The following is a 15,211-nucleotide window of genomic DNA, read 5'->3' as shown; positions in this document are numbered from 1 at the left end:
TTTTCTTCTTTTCCCATGTGCATTCTGTATAATCCCGAATATACTTTTTTGATGGGGAAATCGGTACTCCCGGGAATGATGGGAGCTGAGTCCACTGCGATAGTAATATCGGATTATGCACCACCTTATCTGGAAATGGGGCTGGAGACAGGGTGCCCAGCTAGCAATGCTAGGGTGCCCAGCTGGAAATGCCAGGGTGCCTGGCTGTCAGAGTGGCACTGAGTGGGTTGGAGTGGGTTGGAATGGGGCCATACCCATGAAAAGGGAGATAAGATGGTGTACGATGGGTGGGGGTGGGGGTGAAGGGTGGGTATGTAAAGATCTAATAAAGGTTGGGGGTGTGAAGGGAGGGGTCCTGAAAGGGGGGAGAGTTGCCCGAAAGGGTTTGGTCAGGAGGCCTGAAAAGGGGGTGCCCTCAGCGACCCCATAGCGGGAAGTCCTCACTTTGGGGGGGGGGGGGTTTGGGGTAATGTACATGTGTGCGAGGGGTGGCATTCCCCGTGGGTATTGAGTGTGGGGGTCCCTCAAGCTCACTGAGAGATCGGGGCACCCTTTCAAAATGGCAGCCTGATCTCTGAGGAGCCGATCTGGTCGACAAGATCAGCTCCTCAGTGATGATAAAGAGTGGGTGAATGTGTGGATCTCACCCAAAAAACTGGTGGGAAACACCCCGCCAAACCCGTTCAAGAAATATTTTGGTTGAATCGCGTCCTGTGTCTGTAATGATGAAGATTGAATTATTTTGAACCTCCTCATATCCTCTTATTTTTCATCGATTTACAGTGTTTCCATGTAGCTGAGAGAGTGACAGTCGCCATACAGTGCCGAAGTTGCTCAGTGGTTAACAGATTGGAATGTCGATTGTAAGCATGTTCACAAGTGATCATAAAATTCACGATCAGTCAGAAATTGACTTGCAGTTTTATTCTCATAATATCCTCTCGCCACAAGCATTAGAACATAGAACAGATCAACAACACAAACAAAATCTTAGCCACAGTTTAATTTTATTGGTTATTTCAACATTCAAATTAAATCAAGACAATTACAGTTGAAATCATTGTAAGAAAATCAATATCTGCTGCCATTAAGTTTTATTCTTTTAACCCATTTTTAAATCCTTTAGCCTTCCCCCATTTACTGCTTCCCCCCTCAGTGAGATGGTACAGTCTGTAGACAATGGTCTTTCCCGGGTATTGTCCAGGCTGCTCTGTGTTGGCCAGTGAGGGACTCGGATGATTTGATGGAGAGTTGGTGAAGCTGTCAAGTTACAGGACAGCAAGACTCCCAGTGACAGCGGTTGAGATCTGAATGAACGCTCAGGCTGGGAGTCCGATCGTCTATCAGCAAATCCTCACAGCAACATAATCGAGCTGTTGATTTATCTGAAGAGTCTGCAGTGATTGTTGGACCTTTCTCCACTGTCACATATGGAAAGCCTTTCACCCATTGGGGAACGTTTCTGTGAAGAGGCAGCAAGTGAAAGATAGGGTGGCAGAGTGGATTTATTATACCCTCTGTGGCTGGATTGGATTTTGTTATTACACCATTATTCTCATAAAAAAACATAAGCTACACACTTATAGAGTGCACTGAAGATTATTCTAATAGCTGTTATAATGTTTTACTCTTAAAATCATGAAACAGATGAAGATCCAAACAAAATATATTGTTAATCTGCATTTGGACACCAGATTACATCTATCTCCCAGTTATTCAGGTTATATTAGAATTTGATGGAGGTGATTTTAGATGTACCCTCTTGGTGAAACTAGGTTAAACTGCTCACCCAAAGTGTGCGGTGACCTCACTAACATACAGCGACTGGGTTCTGGTGACACCATTGGGCACCGACTGTGCTGCCAACTCTGTCCTGAACCCAGAGCCAGAATCTGCAGAAAAAAGTGAGTTTCCAAATCCCCTCAGCACTCACACAAACCCCATCTGGAGTTACAATCAGGCCCATGTTAATTTTATTATTGCTTTAAACATGTTTAAACAAGAATTATTGTGACTGTCCAATTGGTTCAATTGTCTCCAATTGCCCAAATCCGTTCTTATTTTGTTCTTTTTCACACTCAGTAAATACTCTAAGGATATGGAAATAAATGCTATTTGGTTTGCTTATTAGTATGGATAACATTCCAGAATAAAGTGCAGGGATTTAGAATAATTACAAAACAATTATTGTTTGAAAAATAAACACACATGAATAAAATGCTCATTTGAAAGAAGGTGAAAATAGAATATACCAAAATGTAGCCGACTAAATCTTTTTATAGATCAGGGAGCATCAATATACTTTTCAAAATGTGTTTAGTTTTAGTTGGGAATGTCATTGTCAGCCTCGATGGAAAGGCGTAATTCACATAGAGCACTTAGATATTCTTCATTGCCAGGATCGAACTCCAAGGCCCTTTCAAAGTATTGAATAGCTTCACATCTCTCACCATCCAGCTGGTGCAGGAATCCCAAAACACCAAGGGCCTTGCTTTCTCTACGATTCCTGCGAAGCTGGCTTGCTGCTATCTTCTCCAAGTTTTTTCGACATTGTTTCTGTTCTATTGAGTCATAATTGACTTTGATTCCTACCAGAAAATGGTCGATGGCATTTGATTCTGATTTCATGTAATTCAGTTCAAATAACCCAGCCTGTAAACAGATTGCCTGTTTATTCTCTGGACGTATATCTTCCAATGTCAGTAAGTGGTTGTAGATCTCCTTCACTTTGTGATGTTCTTCATTTAATGAATAAATATCTGCCAAATCCAGGTGGATATGAATAGATGTACATTGTCGATTCTCTGTTGCCTTTTGAAAATGATGCTTGCACAGTTTAATCAATTGAGCATTCCGTTGGAGAGCCGCATTGCGAGGACCTTTGTCTGGAAACTTTGTCAGTTGATCAAATTTGGTTCTGTAACACACACCTATTTGATGGTGTAAGAAGGCAGAGTGTGGGGTAATTTCTAATCCTCTCTTCAGCAGCTCCATAGCTTTTTCCACATCTCCGGCCTTTCTGTAAAATTTTGCTGCATAGCGAAGCACATATGGAAGATTAGGGGACTTCTGCAATGCTTGTTCAACTAAATTGAGTGCCTCAGCACTCTGATGGAACTTTAGTTTTAGAGCCAGCTGCACCATGGCTACAGAGTCATCTGGATCAAGCTCCAGCACACGTCTAAATTGCTTCACTGATTCACTGGGCCCTTGATTCTCTGGTGTACCAGAGAACCCCTCCAGACGGTACAGAACAGTTGCATATCCAATAATCCAGTCTGTGTTATCTGGCTCTTCCAGCAGGGCCTTTTTAAAACATTCCATTGCATCTTCATAACATTGACTATTACAACTCAACAGTGCCCAACCCTTCTCTCCGTACACTTCAGGTATCATTGCTGTGTACCGAGAGGCATCAGGAAATTGTTTACAGACCCTCTCCAGTTTGTCGAGGTAGGACTGAGCCTCTGTCAGTTGTCCCATGTGGTAATATACCCAGGCATAGTTTCCATAGGTGACAATGATTCTTTTATCAAATTCACCTTCATGATTCTCCCGCAGAAGCTTTTCAGCTTCCTTTAAGTTTCGAATCGCCTCCTCACAGTTTCCTTGCAGACAGTTTACAAAAGCGAGTTGGTTGTAAGACCTGGCTTGATATTTCACACCAAGATCTATTGAATCTTCTAATCTTTGCTTCAAATCGTCCAGGTCAATGTATTCTCTCTGTGGAGTCCACGTGAAGTGACATTGAAGCCAATTAAGCTTCACTTTCAACAAATCATCCTGTGCGTTACTGCAAGAGAAAACAAAAATTCATAACCCACCTTGTCTGATGATCTAACTTGTCCATGTTTCACATTTGACTCTTGGAATTAATTCTAACCCTTTATGGTTTTTGAAAAAAAAGTATTTTTATTAAGGTTTTGCAGAATTTTTCATAATAAAACACCAGTAACAATAATAACAAAACAAACTAGAGTGAACATTAACATAGTGCAAAAAGAGAATATACAATAACAATTAAATAGACATTACCCCACGCGACTCAGTCTTCCCACACCATCCCAATGAAGCACTCACACACCCCCACCCCCCCCCCCCTAAGGATTGCTGCTGCTGACATTTTAATTTTCCCTGAGAAAGTCGATGAACGGCTGCCATCTCCGAGAGAACCCTAGCGTAGACCCTCTGATGCACGATCAATTGCACAGGGACGAGAGTTGAATACAACTGAGGGTTTATTACGCTAAGATATGTGGCCCCCTACATCAGCTGGCGAAATGGCTGCTGTACGGGGAGCTCACATATTTATACTCCGCCTACTGGGCGGAGCCAGCAGGCAGGGACTACCCCCGTACCTGTAGTACAGGGTCATACCACACATCTTCTAATATATACAACAGTGGTGATTACCATACCCTCTTAAGGCAAACTTTATTTTCTCGAGGCTGAGAAATCCAGCCATGTCATTGACCCAAGTCTCTACACTCGGGGGTTTTGAGTCCCTCCGCATTGATAAAATCCTTCTCCAGGCTACTAGGGAGTAGTCGGGAGTTCAGGCCAAGACGTCGGCCTCTTTCAGCCCCTGAACTCCCTAGTCTTCTGACACTCCAAAGATCGCTATCTCTGGACTCGGCACTACCCTTGTGTTAAGCACCTTGGACATTGCCCTCACGAACCCTTGCCAGAACTCTCTAAGTTCCGTGCATGCCCAAAACATGTGGACATGGTTTGCAGGGCTGTCCTTTCACCTCATACAACTGTCTTTTACCCCAAAAAACTTGCTCATTCTCGCTGCCATCATGTGTGCCCGGTGGACCACCATAAATTGAATTAGACTGAGCCTGGCACATGATGAGGAGGAAATAACCCTGCCCAGGATCTCTGCCCACAGACCTGCTTCCAACTCCTCACCTAGCTCCTCCTCCCACTTGCCCTTGAGCTCCTCCACCGGGGTTTCCTCCTCCTCCTGTACTTCCTGGTAGATATCTAAAACCTTCCCCTCACCCACCCAGGTGCCGGAGACCAGCCTGTCCTGTATACTCAGTGGCGGCAGCGTCGGAAAGGGCACGGCCTGTTTTTTCAGGAAGGCTCGTACTTGCAGATATTTAAAGGCGTTTCCTGGCGGCAGATTAAATTTGTCCTCTAGTGCCTTCAAACTGGGAAATCTTCCGTCTTTGAACAGATCTCCCATCCTTCTGATGCCTGCCCTCTGCCAGCTCTGGAACCCACCATCCATCCTACCCGGGACAGACCTGTGGTTGTTACATATCGGGGTCCAGACCGACGCTCCCTCCACCTTCCTGTACCTCCTCCACTGTCCCCAGATCTGCAGTGTCGCCACCACCATCGGACTTGTGGATAACGGGTCGGCGAGAACGGCAAAGGAGCCGTTATCAAAGCTCCCAGACTAGTACCTTTACATGACGCCGCCTCCAGCTGCTCCCACGCCGCTTTCCCCCCACCATCGCCCACTTCCTAATCATAGCTATATTGGCCGCCCAGTAGTAGTTGCGAAGGTTCGGCAGCGCCAAACCCCCGACTGCGCTCCAACAGCGATCTCCTTACTTGCGGGGTCTTATTTGCCCACACAAAGCCTGAAATGATCCTACTCACCCGCTTAAAAAAGGCTTTAGGAATGAAGATGTGGAGGCACTGAAAGACAAACATAAATCTGGGGAGGACAGTCATTTTCACAGTCTGCACCCTCCCTGCCAGTGACAGTGGGAGCATGTCCCAAATTTTAAAGTCCCCTTCCATTTGCTCCACGAACCGGGTCAGGTTGAGCCTGTGCAGGGCATCCCATTTCCTGGCCACCTGCATACCCAGGTAACGAAAACCTTTCTATGCTACCCTGAGCGGCAGCTCTTTCAGTCTCTCCTCCTGCCCCTTGGCCTGGATCACAAACAACTCACTCTTTCCCATGTTCAGCTTGTACCCTGAAAAACTACCAAAATCCCTCAGGATCCGCAGAGCCTTCCCCATCCCCTCCACAGGGTCTGAAATGTACAGGCGCAAGTCATCCGCGTATAGCGAGACCTGATGTTCCACCCCCTCCCCGAACCAGTCCCCGACAGTTCCTCGAGGCTCTCAGTGCCATAGCTAGCGGTTCTATAGCTAGGGCAAATAGTAATGGGGAGAGTGGACACCCCTGCCTCATTCCCCGGTGAAGCTCGAGTACCCCGACCTCAGCCGGTTTGTACATACACTTGCTCCAGGTGCCTGGTACAGCAATTTCACCCAGCCACTAAAGTCCTCACCAAACCCGAACCTCCCCAGCGTTTCCCACTCTACCCGGTCAAAGGCTTTCTCTGCGTCCATCGCTGCTACCACCTCCGCCTCCCCTCCCTCTGAGGGCATCATAATAATATTCAAAAGTCTCCGGACATTGGTATTAAGTTGTCTGCCTTTAACAAACCCAATCTGGTCTTCCTCTATCACCCCTGGGACGCAATCCTCAATTCTTGTGGCCAGAATCTTAGCCAGCAATTTGGCATCCACATTTAAAAGCGAAATCGGCCTGCCTGACCCGCAATGTTCCGGGTTCTTCCCTCGTTTAAGAATGAGTGAGATCAAGGCCTGTGACATTGTTGGGGGGAGGGTTCCTTTCTCTCTAGCCTCTTGAAGGTCCTCATCAGGAGTGGGCTCAATATTTCCGAAAATTTCGTTTAGATTTCTACCTGGTATCCGTCCGGGCTTGGGGCTTTACCCAATTGCATGCCCTCTATACCCTTGACAATCTCCTCCAATTCAATCGGGGCCCCCAGCCCCTCCACCAGCTCCTCTTTCACCTTTGGAACCCTCAACTGGTCCAAAGATTGCCTCATCCCTTCCGCTCCCGTCGGGGGCTCCGACTCGGATAGTTTACTATAGAACTCCTTAAAGACTCCTTCACCCCCCCTTGGATCCAAGACCACGTTACTCTCCTTATTCTTTTCTCCCCTGATTTCCCTGGCCACCTCCCTCTTTCGCAGTTGGTGTGCCAGCATTCCACTCGCTTGCTCCCCGTACTCATTGACTGCTACCCTTGCCTTCCTCTGCTGTGCTACCGCTTTCCCTGTGGTCAGCAGTTCAAACTCCGCCTGCAGACTCCGCCGCTCTCTCAGTAGCCCCGTCTCGGGGGCCTCCGTGTATCTCCTGTCCACTCGGAGTATCTCCTCCACCAGTCCCTCCCTCTCCGCTCTTTTTCTCTTTTCCCTATGGGATCGAATTGAGATGTGCTCCCGTCTGACAAGTGCCTTCAGAGCCTCCCAGACCGTTGCCACTGCTGCCTCATCCCTATCGTTTGTTTCCAGGTAATCCTAGATGTTCCTGCTAATCCGCCCGCAAACCCCTTTGTCCGCCAGCAGCCCCACATCCAGTCTCCAGAGTGGGCGCTGCCCTCTCTCCTCCCTAAGCTGCAGGTCCACCCAGTGCGGGGCATGGTCCGAGACTGTGATTGCTGAGTATTCTATCCCCGCCACCTTTGGGATTAATGCCGTGCTCAAGACAAAGAAGTCTATGCGGGAATAAACCTTATGAACGTGGGAGAAAAAAGAGAACTCCTTCGCTCTCGGCCGCGCGAACCTCCAGGGTTCCAGCCCCCTCCCCCCCATCTTCTCCAAAAACCCTTCAGTTCCTTAGCCACTGCCGGTCGCTTCCCTGTCCTGGACTTCGGCCGGTCCAGTTTGGGGTCAATGACTGTGTTAAAGTCGTCCCCCATGATCAGACCTGCCCCCCTTACCTGCCACAATTCTCCCAGACTTGAATGCCACACCCTTACTGATCAGAATTGCTACCGCCCTGATCTTCGAAACCAGCCCTGCACACCTAGCCTACCCATCCCTTTCTCAAACCCGGATGATCTGCGAGCTTTAAATGTGTCTCCTGAAGCATTGCTACGTCTGCCTTGAACCCCTTTAGATGCGTGAACACTTTTGACTGGCCCATTCAAACCCCTCACATTCCACGTGATCAGCCTGGACGGGGGGCTACCCCTCTGATGACTAGCCATCGCCCTTTTTTGGCCAACCTCGAGCCCGCACCCTTCTGGCCTTTAGGTTAACACTAGATGATGCAGTGTGGATATTTAGCAATGGTGCAGCACCATATCAATCGATTTATATTCCAGGATTCTGCTGGTGATTCTCAACATTGAAATTACAAGTGAATCATTGTTAATATTATTTGTGTCATGTATCCTGTGTATAGACTCAAAACCCTCTCACCTACACAGAGTTAAAGTCGGGCTTACTGATTCCCAGAGGCTCCGGTGATTTGCTGAATGAGCCAGCTACTGAGGTTAAAAATTCTAAACAGGAGCTTTGAGATCAACTGGAACTCATTGTCTCAGAGACCAGAGAATCAGCAGAAAATCATACCTCCAGGAATTGTATATTGGAGGTAATTTTAAGCTCCAAAATCCAGTTGGTTGAAGTTGGATGAGATGCAAATTTTGAAGATTTCAAACTACCAAGCCACCTCGAAATTCACGCCTTCTTGGTTTAGAGGCAATGACAATGTCCATTTAAATACTGAATTAATGTGAAGCTGCAAATGCCTCAGATTTAATTAGTTTTCTGATTTTAATCTTGGTCAGCTGGGTTTTGTGGCTTCGGTAAAACCACAGGTAAAGTTACATGTCTTCCCTTATTGACTGGGCTACAGGAGGAGCAGGCCAGCAGTCTCTATCCCTCCTCAAGCTCACCCACTTCCACGCATCTGAACCAACCCCAAACACAAAACAAAGATCAGATCCCACTCCACTACAAGACTCCAACCTCTTGCGCCTTGCTGAGAATCGGATCACGACTCTGATAAATACCGAAGGTCCACCCACCCCCACTAACTCTCCCAATAACACAGCAGCTGGTTCTATGTACACAGAGCACCCAAAATGAGAGCAGAAGTCAACCGTTCGGTGCCTCAAGCCTGCTCTGCCGTACAATAAAAACATGGCTGATTTGTTTATCCCTCTAATTCCACATTCCCCATCTACCCCAATTAACCTTTGATTCCCTCAGCAAACAAAAATCGATCTTCTTCTGCATTAAAAATATTACGTGACCACTCCCCCCCACCGCCTCCACTGCCTTCTGAGGAAAGGAGTTCCAAAGTTGCACAACCCTCTGAGAGAAAATAAATTCTCCTCACCTCAGTCATAATAGGGCGCAACATAATTTCAAAGTAATGCTCCCTTGTGTTGGATTCATTCACAAGAGAAAATATCCTTTCAATGTCCACCTTGTCAAGACCATTCAAGGTCTTAGATACTTCAATCAAATCACCCCTCACTCTTCTGAACCCTAGTGGACACAAACTCAGATTTTCCAACCTAGCCTCACAACACAACCCATCCTCACAAAATACCCCACTTATTCCAGGTATCCAGTGAACCTCCTCTGAACCATCTCCAACATACTTACATCCATCTTAAATAAGGAGACCAAAACTGTACACTGTATTCAAGATGTGAGGTTGGATTATCCGCTTCACGACGCCAACAGGGCGATTTGCGATCGGGCGGAGAATCCAGTATCAAACAAAAACAGGGTCGGCGTCCAATGCTTCGGTCCCCATCTGGCACCAAGGTACATGCCACATGCCAGCAGGAGTATGCAAATTTATTATTCAGACTCATTTGTATCCTATTAATGGGCTGGGCACCATATTCTCCGAACCTCATGATTATCGGGTCGCTGGGCCCGGAATCATGTGGACGAGTATTGGTGCAGGTTTTGACAAGATTTTGAATCTCACAGAAAACTTAACTCTGTTTGAAGTGGCCCAGGAGCTGTCAATCAAAGCTTGATGTTTGTAAACATCACGGTTAGTTTCACAGATGACCACTTCAAAGTTATTCAGCTGTGACAGGAGATGAATGGAACAATGTTGAGAACTAAGTGTGGAGTTTGTCATTCACAGCCTAGCAAAATCAATATCAAAGGGAAATGAATGGATAAGAATAAAAAGGAGAATTATGATAGATATTGAGGGCTCAAAAGAGAAGAAGCCGTAGTGGTTTTATGTGCAAGAGGGAACTTAAAAAGGATATTAGGAGAGGGCAAAGAGGACATGAAAGGATACTGACAGGTAAAATAAAGAAAATCTTAAGTTGTTTTAGACGTACGTTTCGGGTAAAAAGATAACGAGGGAACGAGTCGGGCCCATTGAGGACCAGAGTGGTATTTTATGCATGGAGAAAGAGGATGGAAGTAGGGTTCTAAATAAATACTTTGTGTCAGTGTTCACTCGTGAGAGGGACGGTGTGGCTCTAGAAATTAAGGGAGGAGAACTGTGATAAAATTAATGAGGTGAACATGGAGGTTCTGAGTAGTCTGGCAGGCTCAAAAGTAGACAAATCTGCAAGGCCAGATGAAATATATTCCAGGATGTTGAGTGAGGCAACAGAGGAAATAGCAGGGGCACTGGCAACAATTTTCAATTCCTCTCTGGCCACAGGAGAGGTGCCGGAGGACTGGAGGATAGGCAATGCAATACCATTATTCAAGAAGGGAGGAAGGAATGAACCAGGAAACTACAGGCCAGTCAATCTAACCTCACCAATGGAAAACTATTGGAAGTAATTCTGAGAGACAGAAGAGTTTAAGAGTAGGGAGGTTATGCTGGAACTGTATACAGCATTGTTTAGGCCACAGCTAGAGTATTGTATGCAGTTCTTGAATCCACAGTACAGGAGGAATGTGATAGAACTGGAATGGGTGCAGCGGAGATTTACCAGGATGTTGCCTGGGTTGGAGAGATTATTTATGTAGAGAGATTAGATAGACTTGGAGTGTTTTCCGTGGAGCAGAGGAGACTGAGGGGGGGTCATGATGAAGATGTAAAAGATTATAAGAGGCATAGGTAGAGTAGACAGGAAGAAACTTTCCCCTTAGTGCTGGGATCAATGACCCAGGGGTTTAGATTTAAGGAAAGGGGCAGGAGGATTACAGGGGATGTGAGGAATAAACTCTTCATTCAGAGGGTGGTGGGAGTCTGGAAGTCACTGCCTTCAAGGGTGGTAGAGGCAAAACACGCGGAACATTTAAGAAATATTTAGATGTGCACTGCAATGCCAAGGCACAGAATGCTATGGGCTGAGTGCTAGAAAATAGGATAAGAATAGTTAGGTGGTTATTTTTGACCAGCACAGATGCAATGGACCAAAAGCCTTTTCTGTGCTGTAGACCTCAATGACGCGATGAAATACATGCAGATCTGAGGGGGTTTAAACCTAGCTGACTGGCTGAATTGCATTTCTCGCTCAAAATGGCGACCCAATCGCAGGATTCCCTGGGAAATCCCTCGCAATCCATGCCATGTAAAAAGGTTGCATGGCTAAGGATTGGGAATCGCTTCCTGATTTGTGCTCCAAGCATGAGCAGAAATCAGCTGCAATTCAGCTCTGGCGGGAGAACGTACAGAAAATCTGCCCATAGTCTCCCAAATGGAAAATCCTGCCATTGGTCTCCCGCACTGTATAATTCAACTTAACGCAACTCAATGGAAGAGACCCTGGCTCCCATTCGGTTGGTGTTGGAAAAGACCAACAAAACGGTAAAAGGGCATGGCGCTGTGATACAAGGCACAGAGGTGTCTCTTTCGACGCAGAGCGACGAGATTGACTCTCTGGAAATGATAAAACCTGATGGTGTGACCTTCCTATTTACACTTACAATGTTCCTTTGCCCATCTCAGAAACAGATTTTTTTTCCTGGAAGCTGTGAAACTTCACAATTACTGCTCAAGGTTGTTCGTTGGTCCGGGAATTGTGGCCTCGATCAAGCTCGGGAGGGAATGTGAGTTCACCCTCCTCCACGATCTTCCCAAAATTACTCGGTGAGAGTTGGGCCTTCCATCCCCTCTGGCAACCCCACAACGTGAATATTTTGCCTCCTTGAATAGTTCTCCAAATCATTCAGCAGTCAGAGACATCTCCATTTCCAGAGAGTCAATGTGCATCAGCAACTGTGCAGTGCTCATCAGATTTTCCCCAGAATCTGGCCACTAGTGTTGCCCACCAATATGTGTCTGCGCTGGAGGAACTCCAAAGCCAGTACCTGGTAGGGTTGAGGACTCTGATGACTGGAACTCTGCCGTCCATCCGTGCCTTCCTGTCTATTTTGGGCTAACTTCTCCTACGGGGACAGAGAGGGAGGAGGATGACATTGTGGACTGTGGGCTTTATGCATGGGGGGGGGTTCAATGGCAGGTGGCATATGTGGGCACGCACCTGGACATGGAAGTGTTGTGCTGGTGGGTGCCAGGGAGTGCTGGGGTACATGCATATGATCAGATGTGGGGAGGGTGCGTGGTGCCAGCTGCTGATCTGTTGTGAGGCAGATGGTACTGATGCCAGAGAACCGTATGGTGGTCCTCCTGGTCACGCTCCCCAAACTGATGGCTACTGCCACTACCTCCCAGGAACGAGTCTGGTGAATCAGCTGGTGGGACAACCAGCACTGGAGTGAAACTCATGGGAGATCATTTTCAGCACTAAGTGCCTTTAAATACGGGCCTAAGTCATTGATATAAATTTTAAAAGGTTGACGCCCCAGCACAAACCCCTATGGGGGTCTGGACCGCCCCTTAAAGATCTGACATTATCACTGTGTCTCCATCACCCCTTGGCCAAGATGAAGAATACCTTAAGAATTCCATCACTCCTATCTGGTCCATACAAATATATGTATGAGCTGTGTTTTTGTCACGGACTAATCTTTATCCTGTTTAAGACGAAGATTTGCAGCTGATAATTTTTAAAGCATTGTGTTGTTTCACTTTCCCACACTTCATGATGCACAAAGCTGACTTTTGGCTGTTTTCAGTGAGATTTTTCCCGGAGTCTGTCACCAGAGGCTGAGAGCTTGAGGGGAGCCACTCCACGAGGCTGACCAGGAATCTCTCCCTGTATGTATTGGAAGGATTTCCAGGTTGATTCTCAACAAGACATCCTCCATTTCTAAACCGATTCATTCACAAATCTAAAAAAGGGGGCTCCAACACATACACACTTCTTCGATCAAATGCCTTTTTTACAGGGCCATGACAACACCAATAATTGCCTACCCTGCTGTGCTGTACTGAGGGAGTTGCAGAGTTTTTGCTGAGGTGTTTAAGCAAGGTTCCATTTGTCCATTCAGTTGGATGGAAAAGATCCCGTGGAAATACTCAATGAAGAAGCTGTGCTATTTCCCAGTGCCCTGGCCAACATTCACCCCTCAACACGACAAATCATCCAGTCATTTTCACTTTGCTATTTGTGGGAGTTTTCTGGGATGCCATGAGAGTGTGAAATATTTTATAGAAATACTGGTTTTCCTTTTTATGTAATTGTTAACATCCTGAAACATTATTCGATGTATACCATAAGGAACATGGGATTTGGGACTGTGACACATTTTGGGCGGATTTGCCGGCTGTTGATGCCAGCGGAATATTCCCGTCTGACCGACGGCGCACGGGTTTCCCGGCGATGAGCGGTGCAGTCAACGGGAAATCCCATTGACAACGGTGGGACCAGTAAATCTTCCACAACAGAAAAACATACGGCAGGTTGGTCGGTAAGTCCTGCCCTTTGTATTTTAACAACAGTACCTTATTCACAAATGAACAACAATAATAACAGCCCAGATATTCCAGTCAGAGGCGCAGTGCCGGCCCACTGACTGTTTTAGGCTGAATCTCTGCACTTTCCGGTGTTGCTGCTGTTAAAATCCGATGATGAATACAGCTCGGTGGTCAAGTGTCGAGTTTAATTCCAGTGAAGACAAGGTCCCATTTTTCATCATGACCTGAAGACACATCCCTTAATATCTGACTTCAATTCCTTGTCTGAGGCTGTTTATAAATGGAACATCCAACCTCCCTAACTGCACAACCTCGCAATCTGATCCACCATCTCTCCCACACTGACTAGATCATCTCTTTCATTGATTTTGGCTTTGAGATGGATCCAATGACCACTCCGGATGGCAAATCTTCCTGTCCCACCCAACACGGGAATCATCACGGATGAGATGGAAAATTTGACCTCGGGCAGAAATTTCTGGTCTCGGGGGTGGGAGGTGGTGGGGGAGGGAGAGGGCTGGAAAATCCCACCCGATATTTTCGTTGATGTACTGCCACCAGATGATTTAAGTCCAAATGAGGAGGCAGACATTGGACGGGATTCTCCGTTCTGAGTGAGAATTTGGCACTCAGCCAAACCTCCAGTCACTGCAGCAGGAACAGAGAATTCCACCAGCGTAACAAAATGGCAAATCAAAATTGTCTCCATTGTATGCCTCATCTCAGACAATGCAGCACTCCCTCAACGCTGCATTGAGAATAGGCCTGGAGTTTGTGCTCAGGTCCCTGGAGTGACATGAAATGAAATGAAATGAAAATCGCTTATTGTCACAAGTAAGCTTCAAATGAAGTTACTGTGAAAAGACCCTAGTCGCCACATTCCGGTGCCTGTTCGGGGAGGCTGTTACGGGAATTGAACCGTGCTGCTGGCCTGCCTTTGTCTGCTTTCAAAGCCAGCGATTTAGCCCTGTGCTAAACAGCCCCTTTGAAACATGAACCCATAACGCCATGATTCAGAGGCAGCAGTGATGCCACTGAGCTACTGCTGTCTGTACTGTACACTCTATTGACACATGGAAATCTCTCTTACCTCATGATGATCGAAGTGAATAGACAGGCTGCTCACTCACTTTAATTCTGTTGTCTGAAATTGATGTGTCTAATTCTTCCAACGCACACACGTAAATATATACCCAACAACCACACCCTTCATACCATTCAGATTCCGGTTCCATTGAAATTGGACAGAACATAGAAAATGGAAACCAAAAGGTAAATTAATCAGATGCAGAGAAACAACATCATCAAAATGGAATGCCCTTCAATGATTGACGCTTAGTCATGTCCACTTCAGGGCTTACAGAGCAGGAAATTCCGATCCATACCACTGATGGTGATGGTTCTGGTGCTTTGGAAGTTAGTGATCTTCCAACTTCTTCTCGGAAATGGAAACCTGTGTAGAATGGCAAACAGGCGATGGACAACATGGACTCGGTGAGAGTCAGGATACTGGAGCAGAGATTTCAAACAATTCCGGTGGGGATAACCTTGATACGGGTAATTTGGAACATTAACCAGGTTCAGGCACATGTTTGGAGAATGAGTGAGTCCAGAAAAGGGAGATATCACAACAGGTAACCAAAGGTTTCCAGAGTTACCC

The 15,211-nt window shown here is 46.5% G+C and overlaps 1 protein-coding gene across 1 annotated transcript; it reads right to left on the bottom strand.

Moving 5' to 3' along the window:
- Positions 1-950: 950 nt before the first annotated feature.
- On the bottom strand, positions 951-14,706 carry LOC140392415 (interferon-induced protein with tetratricopeptide repeats 1-like). Its single transcript, XM_072477689.1, has 2 exons — positions 14,642-14,706; positions 951-3,793 (listed from the first exon to the last, which is right to left on the bottom strand). Exons 1-2 carry the CDS (start codon positions 14,644-14,646, stop codon positions 2,323-2,325), a joined length of 1,476 nt encoding a protein of 491 aa, XP_072333790.1. The 5' UTR covers positions 14,647-14,706; the 3' UTR covers positions 951-2,322.
- Between the last annotated feature and the right edge of the window lie 505 nt (positions 14,707-15,211).

This window comes from Scyliorhinus torazame, chromosome 16, assembly GCF_047496885.1.
Source record: "Scyliorhinus torazame isolate Kashiwa2021f chromosome 16, sScyTor2.1, whole genome shotgun sequence".
Classification (NCBI taxonomy): domain Eukaryota; kingdom Metazoa; phylum Chordata; class Chondrichthyes; order Carcharhiniformes; family Scyliorhinidae; genus Scyliorhinus; species Scyliorhinus torazame.
Note: the sequence above shows the minus strand (reverse complement) of the source record. Positions and strands in the feature narration are given on the sequence as shown.